Here is a 17,632-nt window from a genome sequence, read left to right as displayed (position 1 = left end):
ATATGTTATAAAATATGGTATCGTTGAGTTAGTATCTCATAACACAAGTCTCGAACTTACTTTGGGGTTAGCTCAATCTGTGTGATTTGTCCTAATTTATTTATTTATATTTCTTATTATAAAATTACTATTGAGTTGTGACTGCTCGTGTGTCTTGTGTGCCTTGCAACATGTTCCATAAGTATTTTTTTGTACCGGCCGTAATAGCATTAAGATATGCATCATTCAGTCTTGCGATCGGCCTTTTTATTTTATTTTTGTGCTGCGTAAATAAGTAATTGTTATTATTTTATTTCACATTTTTTTGCAGTTAAGAAAAAAATCTGACAGATTCTGAGAGACAAAAATCAAGATACTACTGATCTTAAAAATCCTAGTTCCCTTAATACATGATGGGGGTTATCATGTCCAGAGACATCATTCTTTACGTAGGTATATTTAACCAAATATCTAAATGATGTCTCTCTGATGCAGGTACTTTATTTTATGGCCGCTCAGAGACAAAAGCGGTACTCTGTTATTAGTACTACCTGCTTATTCTATGACAATCTTGACCCTTGAGCGTGACCAGCGAGCGATCGTTGCCACTGCGCTCAATTGGACGAAGCACGTAGGTATTTTTGTTCCGCTTTGCTTTGTGGAGATACAAATTCCTTTTAAATGGACAACGCTCAACAGCCCCGGGCTTGTATCCTGTTGCCACAAACACAGAAAGTGTTGGGCCACACACCCATCCAGAACCAACCAAACCAACAAAAAATTGTATCGTAGATTTTAAACAAATTTTAATAACGAATGTTTCGTAAGTGAAATCTCTGTGTTTGAACAAAAATAGCTCTTAATAAAATATTTTTTTTATACTTAAAAACTAACTAATAAAGCTAATATTTACCATTCAATGCGAGATTCGTTCGCGATATCAATGATTGATTTCAATTCGATTCTAAAGCGATAAAATGTTCGAACATTTTATCGCTTTGAAAATAGTGACATTGTGTTCTGACTCTTATTTAAATATACCTTAGTATTTTGGAAGCAATTTCACATTTCGATTGGAAACCGAACACGTTACCGATTTACGATTTACTATTTTTCACTAGCAATATCAATTCTGAGAATTCGGAAATGAAAATTTTAGTTCAAAACAATCACTAAAATATATTCAGTATGTGTTGTAAATAGGTGAGACCCTGATTATAATAGGCTATCCTTAATATATGTATAGAAGCGGTGGTGGTGTAATGGTTAAGACGCCCGTCTGTGGATCGAAAGGTTTGTATTCAAATCTGGCTCATATATAGTGTTTTCATCGACCACCACTTGCTTCCAGTGAAGGAAAACATCATGAGGAAACATGCATACTGGTTGATTATTATTAACTTGTGTGTGAAATGGAGAAGGCAATGGCAAACCACTCCATTAATAATGCCAAGAAAGTTGTTGTATGTGATTAATTCCATGTAATGACCACGACCCTCAGCCGTAAGGAATACGACTATGAAGAAGAAGAACATATATATTATTAAATAGATAATTCAAGTATTTTTATGATTGTTTATACTCTGCTTTCCCTGTTTCGGGAAACTGGGGAAAGCGTCGTACTCAGGGTCTGCTTTCCTACTTTTACTTATCAACTTTATCGGTTTTCGGCATTCTTATTTACCAATTGGCATTTATCCATCCTTGACGACATCTAGCCAGCACTTCATGGGTTTGTCCCTTCTGCCAGGATCAAGTTATATCGCTTCTATCGTACTTCCTACACTAATCTGGCTTGTTACATTGTTTTTTGTCAGTCTGTTTTTACTCAATGGATTGGACCAAATTATATTATACTGTATACATATAATTATATTATGCTTTATATTGCCTGCGCCTCTGTTCATGTATATATCCCACGGGAACGGTAGGTATTTTACTCGAATCTACTTCTACGAAAATTACGTTGACCCTTGTGAGACACACACAGGTCAATAAGTCTCAGCATTTTCCTGTATAGAACGTACACAATTTTTTAATGTAAAATTAAATGCCGCCTTTGTATATTGTAGGTACCTATACCCTCTTTATATCTACTCTAAACCAGTTGGAAAACGAACAATATTGTACAAACGACTACGAGTTTATTACCCCCGAGATATAGATCGCAGTCACGACGTCGTTATCGTCTTTGTTTGGCTCCAATTGACAGCTGGGGTCACGGAGGTCAAGGTCACCCGGCACGGTCTCATGTGAATGGCGAATTCATCGGTTTTTATTAGAATTCGGAAAGTGTCTTTGATTTTTTTTTACAAAGACAAATAGAATATTTGTAAAGACATGAGTTTACATTATTATTTATTAATAGAATGTGGTGTTAAAAGAAAACTTAATCCTACATGTTTCACCGGCAATAGGTATCCTAATTGAAATGGTGGGCAATGTTATCATTTTACAAAATCGAAAAATAAATGTAACGATACAATAATGTAACAGTAATGTAATTACTGCCATTTTTATCTGAATTTATCGTTAAAAATCCCAAAGAGGGTTTTTTTTTATTTTTTCTTTAAAAAACCCAAAGAGGGTTTTTATCTGAATTTATCGTTAAAAAACCCAAAGAGGGTTGACGTCAGGCAAGTGGCAAGATGGAAAATCATAGCCGAATTTAGAAAATACCTTACAAGGTTAGTTTTTACGCGTTTTACGTCGCAGCCCCGAAAGAAACCACGCGAAGATGAGAGAGAGTACTAGCCCAGTTCAGGGGGGTTAGCGAGGTTGACAATAGCAAAGTGATTGGTTCGCTGCGTCTCACTTCGAATTGATTCGATGGTGAGAAATGAAATGCAAACCCGCACATCGCCCACAGTAAAGCCATTTTTTTAAAACGAGTATAATAACTCGTGCACCGAACCTCGCACTCCGTCTCGATTTTACCCGATTGATCAAGTCATACTACCATTAGTTATACAAAAATACGACCAGATCTCTCTGATGACAATAAAATCTAGATTAAAAAAAATGGCTTTTCTATGACGTTTATGAAGAACAGGCCATTTATTGAATTTGTGTATTATTATACAAGCCGTTAGCCTTTTCCAAACCATAGACACGATATTCGCAGTACCTTTAAATGTATCCTCTTTATTTCCCGCGCAAATGGAGGCAACCCCGAGATTAATGGCCAGATTTCATGGAGAGTTAACTCGAATAATTTCTAGCGATTTTTTTCCATGCAAGGAGTGTTTTTACAGGCCACTTTTACACTGACCAAAAACTGAAAATTTTTTTTTGGTCAGTTTGCCACATGCTATTTCATTGGAACCTCCAAACATTGGCAGTAAATTTGACACACCTACTCTATACTACTAAATTACCTGCTTAGAGAAAAATGTTTTGCTATGGCGTTTCCGCACGGTATTGGCAGAATGGGTAAACCTAACAGGCGGAAGAAACCGGGAAAACGCATAGCTGAGAGAGAGAGAGAGAGCAACAGCGTTTCCTAAGGGTAATTGACGTCCAGACATGTGGCCGCCGGTAAAGCTACAGCCGAATCTTCATCACTTTAAGAATCGATGACTTCGAGGCGTCACAGGCGATAATGCAATTAAAAACAGGCTTAGATCAGAAATAGAGTTTTTCCTTCCCGGCGTCCCGGGAGACAAGAAGGGATTCGTCAAGCAGAGGTCTAAAAAAATTATTAAATAGGTATATATTGGTGAGATTCTCATGTGCCGCAATTTTAACGTGGAAAATATACCTTTTCACAATACCTAATCTAAACAAAGTTCACTCCGAAAATATTCAAAATATTTCAGAAGCAAGTAAAAATAAGGAAAAGGGACGCATTACATTATTTTAGCAATAACATCATTACATTCTATTACCGTTTGAAAGCGGCGTAATAAAAAAAGTTTCACAAAAGAAAATTGTGTTTCGCCGGTATTTTCTGTCAGGAGCGTTCTTCATAATACAACTATTACGAAGTTATGGACGAAATCACATTTTACCATATTTTTTTCTTTTTGTTTTGTTGCGAGAATTTCGCCAAACGTATGGTCTTCGAACAAATGGAGCACCTTGAAATTAATACGCGTTATTTGACAAAATACATAGCTACGCTTACAGGTTTGTACATATTTTGTTTGTTTATTAAATGCTTATGCATGTGAACTCTGTGTGTATAACAGAGCCACTGAAGAAGAAAAAAATCTTATTTTTTTGCAAGCATTTTCTTGTCTACATATTTCGGTCTTATGTCATATGTTTTGTATGTATATTTGTATTTTGTATGCATAGTATAATGTGCAATAAAAATTTTATTCCTTCTTCCTATACGTTCTTCCGTTCACTCATTGCTGTCCTAGCCATGCCGATCCGTATTCTAATCTGACTTCTAATCGGTTCACTGCTACATTTGTTGGTAATTATCGATTCTAAATATTGAAATTAGTCTACGGCTTCATACTACGGACAAAAACTAGTAACACATAAATCGTCGGCGTCGTCCAATCGGCAATAATCAGGCTTTGACCACTCGCTGGCTGCACAAAGTTCTTCTGTGGCTCATTGCAAACTGTTAAAACAGTTGAAACAACTCGAATTATTTCAACTGAATCCCTGGTTTAGCTTTGTGCTGTGCTCAATTGTACTGGATACTGTTTATATTTATTTTTGAATACCGCACCGAGACTCTTCCATGGGAATATTAAGTTAGGATTTTTATCCTGATAAAAAGTAATTTATGAAATTTGAGTAACTACCAATTTGGGAAGCCAAATATTATTCATAAATACAAAAATGTTGATATATGTATGTTACTTTTCTACTTTTCCACATTTTTTATTATACGGTAGGTTTTTGTGGGCTTCCTCAGCTTATAACATTTGTCTATCTCTATCCACTATAAACCTGTTAACCTTTTAACTTACTGTATGAGCTCGAAGTTATAGGTTTCAAAATGATAATTAAAACTTATTTTGGATATGAGCTCAGACAATCTTTTAACTTACTGTCTATTTATGAATAATATTAGTAGGAGCTCAACGGCGTTCACACTCAGTGGTTAGCACGCTCGGCCTGAGCGGTCATTGGATGGGTGACCCAAATATATTATCTTGAGCTCCTCCGTGCTTTGGAAGGCAAGTTAAGCCATTGATACGATTATATTTGAAGTCTTTCGAACCCGCCGATCTGCAATGTGCCCGCGTGGTGACCTGTGCCCCAGCGGTGGAGACATTTAAATGGTAGTTGTTGATAGTGATTGTAGATCAATAGGATTATGTGAAGTAAAAAAAGAACGACAAAGTAACAAAATCCTAATCTTTTTATTTTATTCAAATTCAAAATTCTTTATTCAATTTAGGATGATATACATCACTTATTGACGTCAAAAAAATTACTTCAACTAAGTCTACTGCCGGCTTCCAAAGCGCAAGTGAAGAAGAAGCGGCGCAACAAACTTCACCGCAGCCTTTTCTCCAAGGACGTTTAGGTATTATATTAGGTATTATATTATATATATATATATATATATATATATATATATATATATATATATATATATATATATATATATATATATATATATATATATATTAAAAATTAGGAGGACGAATTTACTATTATTTTAATATTACATTTAATATTAAATTTATTTATTATTTAATTTTTTGTCTAATTATTTAATACTGTTAAGTTTAGTGCACCCTCTTAGTTTACTTGTGTCTCTTTCCATCCAAAGGTTGGCTGGAAGAAATTGCATTAGCGATAAGTCCGTCCGCCTTTGCACTCATTATGTTTGAATATCTTGTTATAACTTATAATTGTAACTCCTTTGTGAATGGTGAAATAAAGTGTTTATCTATCTATCAAAATAAACTCAGATCAAATAATAAACTATAATATCACTAATAGCCTATATTCAATTGATAAAAGCACTTCAATTGAATGAATGAGCGTTTCGAACTCTCGTTCAATGCGATAGACGCGGACAAAAAGGGCGAACACAAAAAATATTGTGATCAGCACTGAACGGCACAATGGCATTTCAATATTAAATATTGAATGAATAATATTGTCTGCATTTGTTTGAAGAGTGAATGATAATATTTTTGTTGTAAGACCGAAATATTTATCGTATGTTGATTTTGATCTTACTTTTGGCTACCTACTTAGTTGTATAGCTGTATGTACCTTTTTCATAGGAATTAGGTACTGTTGATTTATTTGACATCAATGAAGTAGATTTATAAAAGTATTAAGTTTTTCCGTAAGTTAAATCAGTTGGTTATAAAAAAAATGTTTAAAACAATAATTTTTTGATTATGATAGCGATTTTGGAGTTGCTTAATTTCAAAGCGTTTCTTTTAAAGGAAAGCCTTGAAATATCGGGTAAATAATAATCGGGAAATACTAAAATAGTAAATCACGTCGTTCGTAATATTAATCAGTTAAATTAATATTTTTTTTTATGTTTTTTGTAGACCCGCCGTAACATAGTAACAAGTTCAGTAATTAGGTTGAGTTTTACGAGCAATCTTTACAATTAGCATCCCAGAATGTAGTCGGGAATGCACCCGCGCTGGTCCGACAGGATTGGTACCCGTAGTTCTCTAGAAGTCTGTGGTACGCTCAGACTTCTAGAGAACTGAACACGTTAAAATTCGTTCGTCCTGAATTCAGACCTTGCAATATTTCAAAATAAGTAATCACTTAGATGTTAATGAAAATAATAAAATCCTAACTGATCCAGATCCTGCTTTCACGCCTTAACCGCTGGGCCGATTTTGATGAAAGTTTGGAATTTCCGCAAATGACTAGACGTCATACATACTATAATGTAAGTTTCATCTATATTAATATTATAAACGAAAACTGTATGTCAATCTGTTTCACGGGTAAATTGTTGGATCTATTTTGATAAAATTTGGTATGTATGTAGTTTAAGACCCCTGTTCAGACATAGGCTACTTAAAAAATCAACCCATTTAATTGTGAAAGTTTATATGAAAATCATGTTTGTTTCAAATTCAGTGGGTGAAGCCGGAAGCTAAAGCTAGTGTTTATACATTAATTAATAAACAAGGTAACACAGGCAGAGTTTCGAGAAATAGCTAGTAAATAATACTTACAATATGAAACTATATTTGATTAAGAAACTTAGTTCGTAAAGTATACGTTTCATACGGAACATTTCGGAACGACTGCTGAGAAGAAACACCGAAAGGACAAACAAACTCTGATTTATACTCGTAATAGGGACACTTATAATAGATCTGGTATTAACCTTAGCACCGTGACAATTTAGGATCTTTTAGTCCTGGTTTAAACCAGATATAAATCAAACTTTTGTAATAAGACGGAGAAAGTAATGCATTATTAGACAACTGAAAAACTACAGACTGAACTACCTGAGGTTTTGACGGCACAGTTTTATTCCCGTCTAGCTAGTCCATCGTTGATAGGAATCATTGTTATTGAGTTGCTTTAGTATCTATTATGTATACTACGTTTAGGGACTAAAATAATGATACGTCTTGTCTAACGTTAGCAGCACTCAGGTTAAATTTAACGTTAAAGTTGACTTGTGCAGATCACCCTTAGTGAAATAACCTATTCGGTTAAGCGACGCAGTTAAATATAGACGTACAAAAAGTAGCCTCGCTGGCTTGCAAGGGAATTCCCCCAGCTGCATTATACTGAACGTTGCAACCGGTTCCAAATGAGAGGGAAAGCACAAGATTCCATAGAAAACGAAAGGGACAAAGCTACTTGGCTTGTTTTGCTTTTAAGTGGGATTGTTTCAATAGGACTCGGATAATAAACAAGGAGAAATGGTTGACCGAACATATCAGAAACTTTATAAAAGAGCGAGTTGCCATATTAATATTTATTAATAGTTGCATGGTCACTAACAATCATTAGGTAATCTAGGCTTTATTTTTATACACTAATTATATTTTAATGACCACATGATATGACCTTTAAAATTATATTTCATAATTTGACCTCTCTTTTGATTGCATTGAAGAAAATATTGATGAAGCAATATGTTAATTGATTTTTGGTTCTAAAAACATTTAAGGTTGGAATGCACCGTCAACTTTAACGTTAACTTTAAAGTGCGCAGAACAATGGAAAGTACACAGGTTAAAATCAACGTCAAATTTGACGGTGCAACTCGCCCGAAGTAAATACCGGCGCTGTATATTGTGTGTTGCTTTAATTACAAAATATCTTTGGTTATAATACACTAGCTTTTACACGTGGCTTCGCCCGGGAGCGTTTCCGAATCATTTTCCGGGATGATGACCCTATACGTTACGTTCATACTCTGAGTTAATGTATGCCAAATTTCAGGAAATTTGGTGGACTTGATAGAGCGTGTCTTGTTAGATTTGATTGGGCGTGAAGAAGTAACAAATTTACTTTCGCATTTATAATATTAGTCGGGATTGGGATTACTTATGATGTTGTCTTCGGAAAAACTTTTTTCTACCATCTATATTATAGTAGTATTTTCCAAAGAATTTTAATATAATTGACTCGGGTTCTCTTGGTGGCTCTCAGGCATCTAGTAAGATAAATTAGTTATATTTATTATCAGTCGCAAAACTCTGTTTAAAGCCTCTTTACACTATAGTAGAAAACTAATTCAAATTTGACAGAACGAGACACGTAATGCATTAAAATATGCACGTTTCTGCACCAGACCTTAGCAATTGTTACATTACATCCTTGAGTACCGTTCACTTCTAGCTAGATCTCAGATTGCTGTTTCGACACACCATCTAGGTCAAGTACGCTTCCTTTCGAACCCTGTGCCTAAGGTCTACCACAGCTACTTCTTAGGGCCATTTCGACACGGCTGTTTTGTCATCTGACTCATAAGGATGTTTACTTTCATTGGTTATTTGACTGAGTAAAAAATAATTAAACATGTTAATCGAATGTAAATTTAATTCAACAGTTTTTATTAATTACTCGATATTTTTCCGTTCTCTTTGAAGTTGGAAAGGTTTTTGACTGCAAAATCGTGACGTCACAGGATCACTTTGTGTTGTGAAATAATGTCCATACATTATTTAACAACACAAAGTGATCCTGTGACATCACGATTTTGTGACTTGTATGACAGCTTGTATGAAAGCTTGTATGACAGCTATATAAATTTATTTATTTTTACATCAGAAAAAAGTATCTCATTGGATAGTTGGAAAATAATCAATGGTGCTAACTGAGCACATTGACAGTAAAAGTGGCTTGTTATATCATTTTATACACATATTTTAGACTAGTTAATTGATCGATATACTTCTAACCTATAACACGACACATTTCACATTTACACTTCTAACCATCCTATATATGTAACATTCCATGCAAAAAGCTATTCAGAGACTATTATAGTACTGGAAGTATTATATAATCTATGACTTTAGTCTGGACACAGATTATATAATACTTCCAGTAGAGTCTAGGGAAGGCCTAAAACAGAACCATATGTCACAGTGACCTGACCGCATAGTTGCCGGAAAATGTTAGTTATATAATTAATGACATCGCGCAACCAATCGGTATGAGACTGTATGAGTCCTGTCATTTTTGCATGTACATGACAAAACAGAGGGAGATAGAAAGTATAATTTTTATGCAATTTGACTTTCATTACATTGTTAATAATTGATGATTTTTTTCATAGAACTTTTATTATATAAAACATTTGTAGAGGTACAGTTCATCCCAATTATATCTTCCCCGGTATTGAAGGGAGGGAGAAAATTCAATGAACGCCGGCTCATCGTTATAACCCACTATCTGGCAATACCTCTTATTTTTAGTAACTTCTGTAGTAAATATTGACTTTCCGATATCAGCTTCAATTGGACGTTTACAGTTTTCATATTTCGAATTCTGAGAATTGTTGATTATGTTATGATATGTTAAACGAGTGTTATATATACATTTTGATTTTTTCCTGGTTGAAAGTATATTTTGTAACTATTTAATCGTTTCGTTTTTACATCAATCGTTGATTGAATAACATATTTATTTGAAACAAAGCTTTAGTTAAAATTTAATTTAAAAGCATTTAACACAATTTTAGCACAAAAGTATTTAGCACAATAGCCCAGAAAAAACCTTGATATTGTCCTACTTTTAATATTGAATATTAAAGTACTTTTTTTGAAATACTTTTACACAAGTAATTCAATTATCTATGCCACTACGAGTCACGCGCCAATTTTTTTTTAGGTCAAATCAAGCGTAAAATCGTGTCAGTATAGTGCGAAAATTGTCAAATACACAGTTTTTCAGTTCAGCAAGTTTGCCTGGGAGGAAAAGTGAATTTAGTTGGACCCTTTTTAGCGGTCCTCTTAGGGATTCTTTGTTGGTGAAATTGGGAATTATATGGTTTAGTGCGTAAAAGAAATGATGATATTAGCACTGCGCACGTTTGTCATTGTGTTCCCCATTCTATTGTCTTGATAAAAATGAGGGCTTTATATAAAGTTTTATAAATGGAGGACACATTTTGGCGGGATTAACGACATTGGCCGTATATTTCTCTCATCTTAGCGTTTTGCCAGTTTCTTCCACAGCATTGAGCGTCGGAGCCCAGGGTTCATTCTTTTCAGTCTCAATTTCGCATGGTCGTCGGCATCCTTAGATGTCAGACCATTGGCACGCTAACCTTCCTTGAGTTGGCCCGTCTACCAGAGCCGTAGCTTTCTTAGGCAAAATCTGTTTGTATTTTTAAATATGTTAACCAGGCGTTTTTATTTTCTACAAGTACATCTTATTGGATGTGTTATGGTTAATCTATACTATCATTATAAAGATGTAAGCATTTGATGATGATCCGTGGTTATCTGAAATAAACAATATTTATATTTCTTTTTATTTTTTTATTTGTGAGTTTGTATGTTTGGGGGCTCCGTAATTTTCGAAACTACCGAACTGATTTCAAAAATTCTTTCACCATTAGAAAGGTACATTATCCAAGATTGCTATAGGCTATATTTTATCTCAAAATTCCCACGGGAGCGAAGCCCCGGGCAACATCTAGTCGATTATAAAAATTATAAATCATAATCCATAGACTAACTAGTAGCCTCTGTACAACCCGTAAAGAGTAAAGAACGCCAAAGTAAGTTCGAGATCGTGTTCTGATACTATATTTTATAACAGATACATATATAGATCAACATCTAAGACCCGGGCCAATCAGAAAAAGATCATTTTCCCGACCATCATGGCCCGACCGGGGATCGAACCCGGTACCTATCGGTTCAGAGGCAAGCACTTTACCACTGCGCCACCGATGTCATCAAGATACTTGAATATAAATACCTAAAACATTAATCTTTCCCGTCTCTGTCACCCCAAAATCCCATTCGATTTTCGAATAAACGCAATCAACTCGAACCAAAGGGTTTCTCGATTGTCCACCTCGGCCAGTTGCTCCCCTGATTGACACATAACCGATAAGAGTCATAGATCCACCTTAATAAATCACTTACCGCAATGCGATAGCTGACAGGATACCGAATGGATGAAATTTAAATCACGCTATCTGTGAAATAAGATAGCTTTACATGCAAAAGGAAAATTGCAAGAAACGTGAAACGAGTTCGCGAAACAGGAGTTCAATTTATCATTTTTTAACTTAGCTCCCTTAAGAAATAAATTTTGGAATTTAATGTACAGATATGTACATTATCAATTTTCCGGCTTACGGGATGTACAGAGCCGAGACGCGCTAAACTCGAAAGTTTTAGTTGGATATGTTTATTGCTCGAAAACTGTTTTTTTCGTGTTCCCTCAACTTTGCAAACGATATCTCACAAAAATATAGTATGCTTTATTGCGTGCAACCAGTTAGTGAGAATAGGGCATTAGAGGGCTCGTTTGTCAAGGAGACAGATCATCCCTTGTGGCCAGGGGATGACAAATGCGCGGTCAGGTAAAAACGGCTGTTATTCACTTAACTGTTTTTTGGGCACTTGTAGATGGAGAGATATTAATTCCACATTATATCTGTGAACTAGTGGCATGTCCAGGCTTCGCTCGGATAAAACCATAATAACTTATACACCTAAATCTTCCTCAGGAATCGTTATATAATAAATAAACAAAACATCAAAATTTGTTGCGTAGTTTTAAAGATCTGTGGATACACAGGTACAGATAGACAGATAGCGGGAAGCTACTTTGTTTTATACTATGTAAGTAGTGATAAATTGTTAGTTGTGCGTGTTGTATATAATAAAACTTTGATTGTTTCAGATTTTGCCCCGCAGAGAGAAGACGATAGAACTAACAAGGTAACATTATAATTAAGCATTTAATAATAATCTTATCAGTGGAGCTATCTCTATTTACATCGATCCTCTGCCGTCGATTTTACCTCCCTATACGACACGACTCCTGCCGTCTCCATCAACTGATCCATGAATGCCCTCCGTGGCTGTCACTTCTCTCTCCAAGCTCGGCTTTTCCTTCAATCAAGAATTCCATAAAGTTATTGTGTCGTATAAAGGTGGATAAATATCTTTCCACGGTAACTAAAGAAGGTAACACATCTTATTATTTAGGTAGCTAGCGACAAAAAATTTTGTAAATTAGTATTCTATTTGAATTTTCACAAATTCAAATCATTTATTTAGAAATTAGAAGAGAAAACGTGCCTGTAAACACTTTTTCTCGTCAATTTTTATATTAAATAATTATTTCTCACAAGCTATAAACGACTGGCATTTCGGAACTACCACTGCTGAGAAGAAATGTCTAAAGAAACTCATTTGAACAATGTTGGTCCCTATCATGCCAGAAGGGCTTACCATTATTGTTTCTTACAATGTTTTTTTTCTAATAATATGTAAAAATAGCAGGTTTGGATGACAAAACAGTCAAAAAATATCAGACAAGTTCCAAAAAATAGAAACTGCGGTTGCCTAATGTCAACTATTATTTGACGACTTCCGTGGCCTAATGGTCATCATGCCGGACTGCCACACTAGAGGTCCCGGGTTCAAGGTCCCCGGTCAGGTCAACATGGAAAATAATCATTTTCAGATTGACCTGAGTCTTAAATGTTTATTTATATATGTATATTTTATAGATAGAATATTGTATCGTTAGTATCCCATAACACATGTTTCGAACTTACTTTGAGGCTAATTCGATCTGTGTGTTTTTTCCCTTCAAATTTATATTTATTTATAACTATGCTGTTAATTTTAACCTGCGCAGTAAAACACAAAGCACAACGTTTCATCTAAACGACGGCGGCGCGCAGGTTAAAGTTAACATCAATGTTGATTGGAGCAACCCACTATTGTCAACTTAACACGAATTAACGTTCAATTCTTTATGTCCATTAACTAAAATCTCCAAAGCTAATGCTTCCAAAACTATTACCTTTTATAACTCACTATCGCCAGTTAATGTCCTTTCAAATTGACCTATTTTCTATTGTGAGTAAGTTATCAAAATATTAAAATTACAGAAATGTTATTTTGACTCTGTATCCTATAAAACTTTGATAAAGCATGAAACTTGATTTATTTATTCAGAGCCATTAGGTGTTCCACTGCTTGGCAATGGTCTCCGGCCCGGTCCGGTCCGCTCGTATGTTATGGCTAGCTTCAGTTTTAGCAAATGGAAACAGAGATTATCTTTTTTAAATTGCAATACGAAAGATATTATTTAAATGTTGATTTATTTCTTGCAATTTCGGTTCATTCGGTGTTTTATTTTTGACACCTGACACTGCAACTACAACTTAATCATTGAAATTATTTATGTATCACTTAATTACCATCTTTTTCGGTGACCATCATCAGCCGCCTAACCCTTATCCCGTTTTATATGTGATCGATACAGCATGCCAGCCTATTCCAATTCTCTCTGCCTGATTTTTACCGATCTGTTACATTTATCTTAGCCAAATCCTGCGCATCTTCTGTAGCGACCAAAACACGCTGGCAGAACACTGATCGCATGTCGACTTTACCATTGTTTTCTAGCCTGTAGTGGTGTATCTGTTACATACATTTATTAAAATTAACCAGTTGCAGAACACTACAGACCTCATAACAATATATAATATAATTAAACTATCGCTGGATGACTGGAAGAGATCCCGTCATGGGATAAGTCCTCCATTGTATATTTACCTTTTTGTTATATACATATGTACTTTTAACATGTTCATGTTCTCAAACAAACAAACAATTAACTTCTATTGTGTTTCGTTTAGTATCCAATACAATAATATTTTATTACACAAATTAGTTTCCTTCTCCATTTCACACACAAGTTAATAAGAATCAACCAGTGTGCAGGTTTTCTCACGATGTTTTCCTTCACCGGAAGCAAGTGGTGGTCGATGAAAACTACTATACATGAAAAAAAAAAAAAATATTTATTGGGCAACTACAAATTACATTAGATCAGGTTGTGGGAACCTCCTTTTAAGCAAAATGTGCTTGTGCCAGGAAGCTCCGCTCTTTCATAACTTATTTAACAGTTGACCTCTTAAGCAATAACTATAAAACAAAGTTTTTCACAATTTTATACTATTTATATGTTGGAATGAAGTAGGATGAATGAAAATTACATGAGTCAGATTGGTATACAAACTCATGTGGCACGAGTGGGATTCGAACCTGGGACCTTTCGATCCACAGGCGGGCGTCTTAACCATTACACCACCACACAGTATACATAGATACAAAATGTATTATCACACATAGCATGACAGATTTAGATACACTGTGCAAATGGCGGCCGTGGAAATGAAGTCTTATTGAAAATAATTTCGCTGAATCTCTAATTCGTGAAAATTTTGTGTAAATCATGCGGTGTGCACATCTCTTATAGACTACCATTTGTGACATTTCTTAAAGTTCAGAGCCTGAGAGGAACGTCTACCAATGTGGACATGTTCATCCGCGTTAATGTCACAATGGAAAGAATTGAATCGACATTCGCTAGATTACTGGTCACTCTCAATTTGTGGGGTTATTGGACTCAACAATTGCCGATATTATTTTTCCTTTGACACAATTTATTCGGAGCGAAATTTCTTTGGTGTTTGTAATGTTATACAATATTGCCTGAGTATAATGTATGGTTAGAAAAAATTGTTATTGTGAAAACTTTTATGGTTACATTCCTTATAGGTGGGACGTTGTAATTATGTGGAATGAAACTCTCACTAGGTGATAAAATAGGACACAATATGTTTTGTTTGTTCTGCTAATGTCATTAATAGTAAATAAAAAAGGTATTTGAAATATTCACTCTTTAGTTAATATTCACTCTTTTTTGACGTTCAAAATATGCTACTGATACTTTTGAACAACGAAAAAAAAATTGACAGTGTAATTTGTATTATTATTATAACGCGTATCATTATAACGCGTTATATTGCACGCATTTTATATTACAGCTTAGTTCAAGTCAATTGAAATAAGCTAATTATACAAATTCATCATTCTGAACAATGTGTCTCATGTTTTTGTTCAGCAGGGGACTTGTTTGAAATCTAAATAACCTTGCCTCGCCTAAACAGAAGCCATTACGTGGAAATGTACAGCGGAGGATGAAAATAGGTTAATGATGATTAAGCGGGATATTATTTACAATATTGTTATTAAATAAAGGGGTTCTTACGTATTTTATAACAACCACTTTTCATAAATACGATTACTCATTTCGCTATTACGGCATTTCCGTTATTTTCGACACAAATTGTGGACATAAATTTGAAATAGGATCACAATCATAACCTGTTTTTGATATACTTTTTGTCTATGTACATAGATGCATATCACATACCCGTATATAATGTACATAATGTAAATTATGTACTTTGATATATTATAAGAAAAATAAACTATAAGAAACAATAATGGTAAGCCCTTCTGGCATGATAGGGACCAACACTGTTCAAATGAGTTTCTTTCGGCATTTATTCTCAGCAGTGGTAATTCCGAAATGCCAGTAGTTTGTAGCTTGTGAGAAATAACTATTTAATATAATAATAATTACGTGAAAAAGTGCCTGTGGAGGTCTAATTTCTGAATAATTGATTCGATTTGATTTGATTGACGACCTCGGTGGCGCAGTGGTAAAAAATCTCTGAACCGAGAGGTCCCGGGTTCGATCCCCGGTCGGGTCATGATGGAAAATGATCTTTTTCTGATTGGCCCGGGTCTTGGATGTTTATCTATATGTATATTTGTTATAAAATATAGTATTGTTGAGTTAGTATACCATAACACAAGTCTCGAACTTACTTTGGGGCTAGCTCAATCTGTGTGATTTGTCCTAATAGGTAGGTATAGGTAATTGAAAAATATCGTTAGACACACATTGATACAGATGGTTTGAATCGCACGAGAAGAATATTTAAACGTTGCAGTGTCGTATTGTGTTGAATCACGCCATTGTAAACACAAGTTTATGACAAAAGTAAGTATTTTATTACTCTGCTATTAATTTTGTACAAATGAAATATATATTAAAGTTAATATAACACCCCTCTGTTCGTGGACGTATAAAACAATTTGTTATCTCGCTAAAGAGAGTGACTCAGACGAGGCGCTTCGGCTATTTTATAGGTATTAGATCTCCATTGCCAACGAAAGATTACCCGATAATATTTTAGTTCAGTTTATTTTCAACAAAACGACGTTTATAATTTTTTGAAATGTTTCCTTCTGTAATTTAAAACTGATAAAATATTTATGCCTTTAAGAATGTCGACGAAAAATAGACTTATTTTTAAAACGTACGCGCTTTATTGTCTCTGTTTTAATTTAAATCTATAACTCAAATTCTTTCGTGTCATTAAAAATTGTAGTTTAAACGATAAATGTACGATCGTTTTTATTAAGAAGAACAACAGAATTGAAATCAGCCATACAACATTACAAATCATGTCAATAACAGATATCTTATATGTCTGCATGTTTGTGGCTAATTTTGATATAAATTAGAATATAGCTTAGTACTTTAACGAGATTATATGTCCACGGATACATAGTGAGTAAATCCCTTGTATATATTCTGTACAAGGAACGGATACTAGGTAAGTCAGTGCATCGTGTTCTTAGCATGTAGCCCCTGGCAATCTTCAAACCAAGTTTTATGTCTTAGGGTCGGGAGTTTGTCGATGTTTCGTTTATCGACCTCGATTAAATCATCTAGTTTTTGATAAATACGGCAGAGGATCGAAAAGTATAGATTCGAATCGTAAATTCTTACAATTAAACCTGTGTCGTAAAAAAATCAACATATAAACCAGTCTACAAGTAAAGTTACAACTAATATCTATAGTCAACGAAAACACGTTCAATGTGCTTTAAAAGGAACTTCCACATTTTCTGAGATTGTCGAATGAACGCTGTCTTATGTTTCTCTACAGACAACATGGTGTTCTTCAAAAAGGACGTAAAAAGATTTTTACAAGGCAACGCGCGTGTGACATCCAGGTGTTGCAGGTGCCCATAGCCTGCGGTTACCATTTTTCATGAAAAAAAAAACGGGGTGCTCTCCGGCAGTGACGGCAGAAGTGGAAACTTGAATATTAACGTTGTGCATTTTTGATGTCTTGTTAATTTTCGATCTGTCACGTGTC

At 34.7% G+C, this 17,632-nt stretch overlaps 1 protein-coding gene across 7 annotated transcripts in view; it reads left to right on the top strand.

Annotated features, from left to right (window-relative positions):
* Nucleotides 1-17,632, top strand: part of brat (brain tumor) — a 357,328-nt gene that overhangs the window by 59,895 nt on the left and 279,801 nt on the right. For all 7 annotated transcript variants that reach the window (XM_053760357.1, XM_053760348.1, XM_053760340.1 and 4 more), the window contains exon 2: nucleotides 12,271-12,308. Coding sequence is in view for 1 of the 7 variants with exons in the window: in XM_053760331.1 (XP_053616306.1) it covers nucleotides 12,271-12,308 (38 nt within the window). In the remaining 6 variants the exon portion in view is untranslated. The remainder of the gene's footprint in view (nucleotides 1-12,270; nucleotides 12,309-17,632) is intronic.

The sequence above is a fragment of the Plodia interpunctella genome, chromosome 20, assembly GCF_027563975.2.
Source record: "Plodia interpunctella isolate USDA-ARS_2022_Savannah chromosome 20, ilPloInte3.2, whole genome shotgun sequence".
NCBI classification, from domain to species: domain Eukaryota; kingdom Metazoa; phylum Arthropoda; class Insecta; order Lepidoptera; family Pyralidae; genus Plodia; species Plodia interpunctella.
Note: the sequence above shows the minus strand (reverse complement) of the source record. Positions and strands in the feature narration are given on the sequence as shown.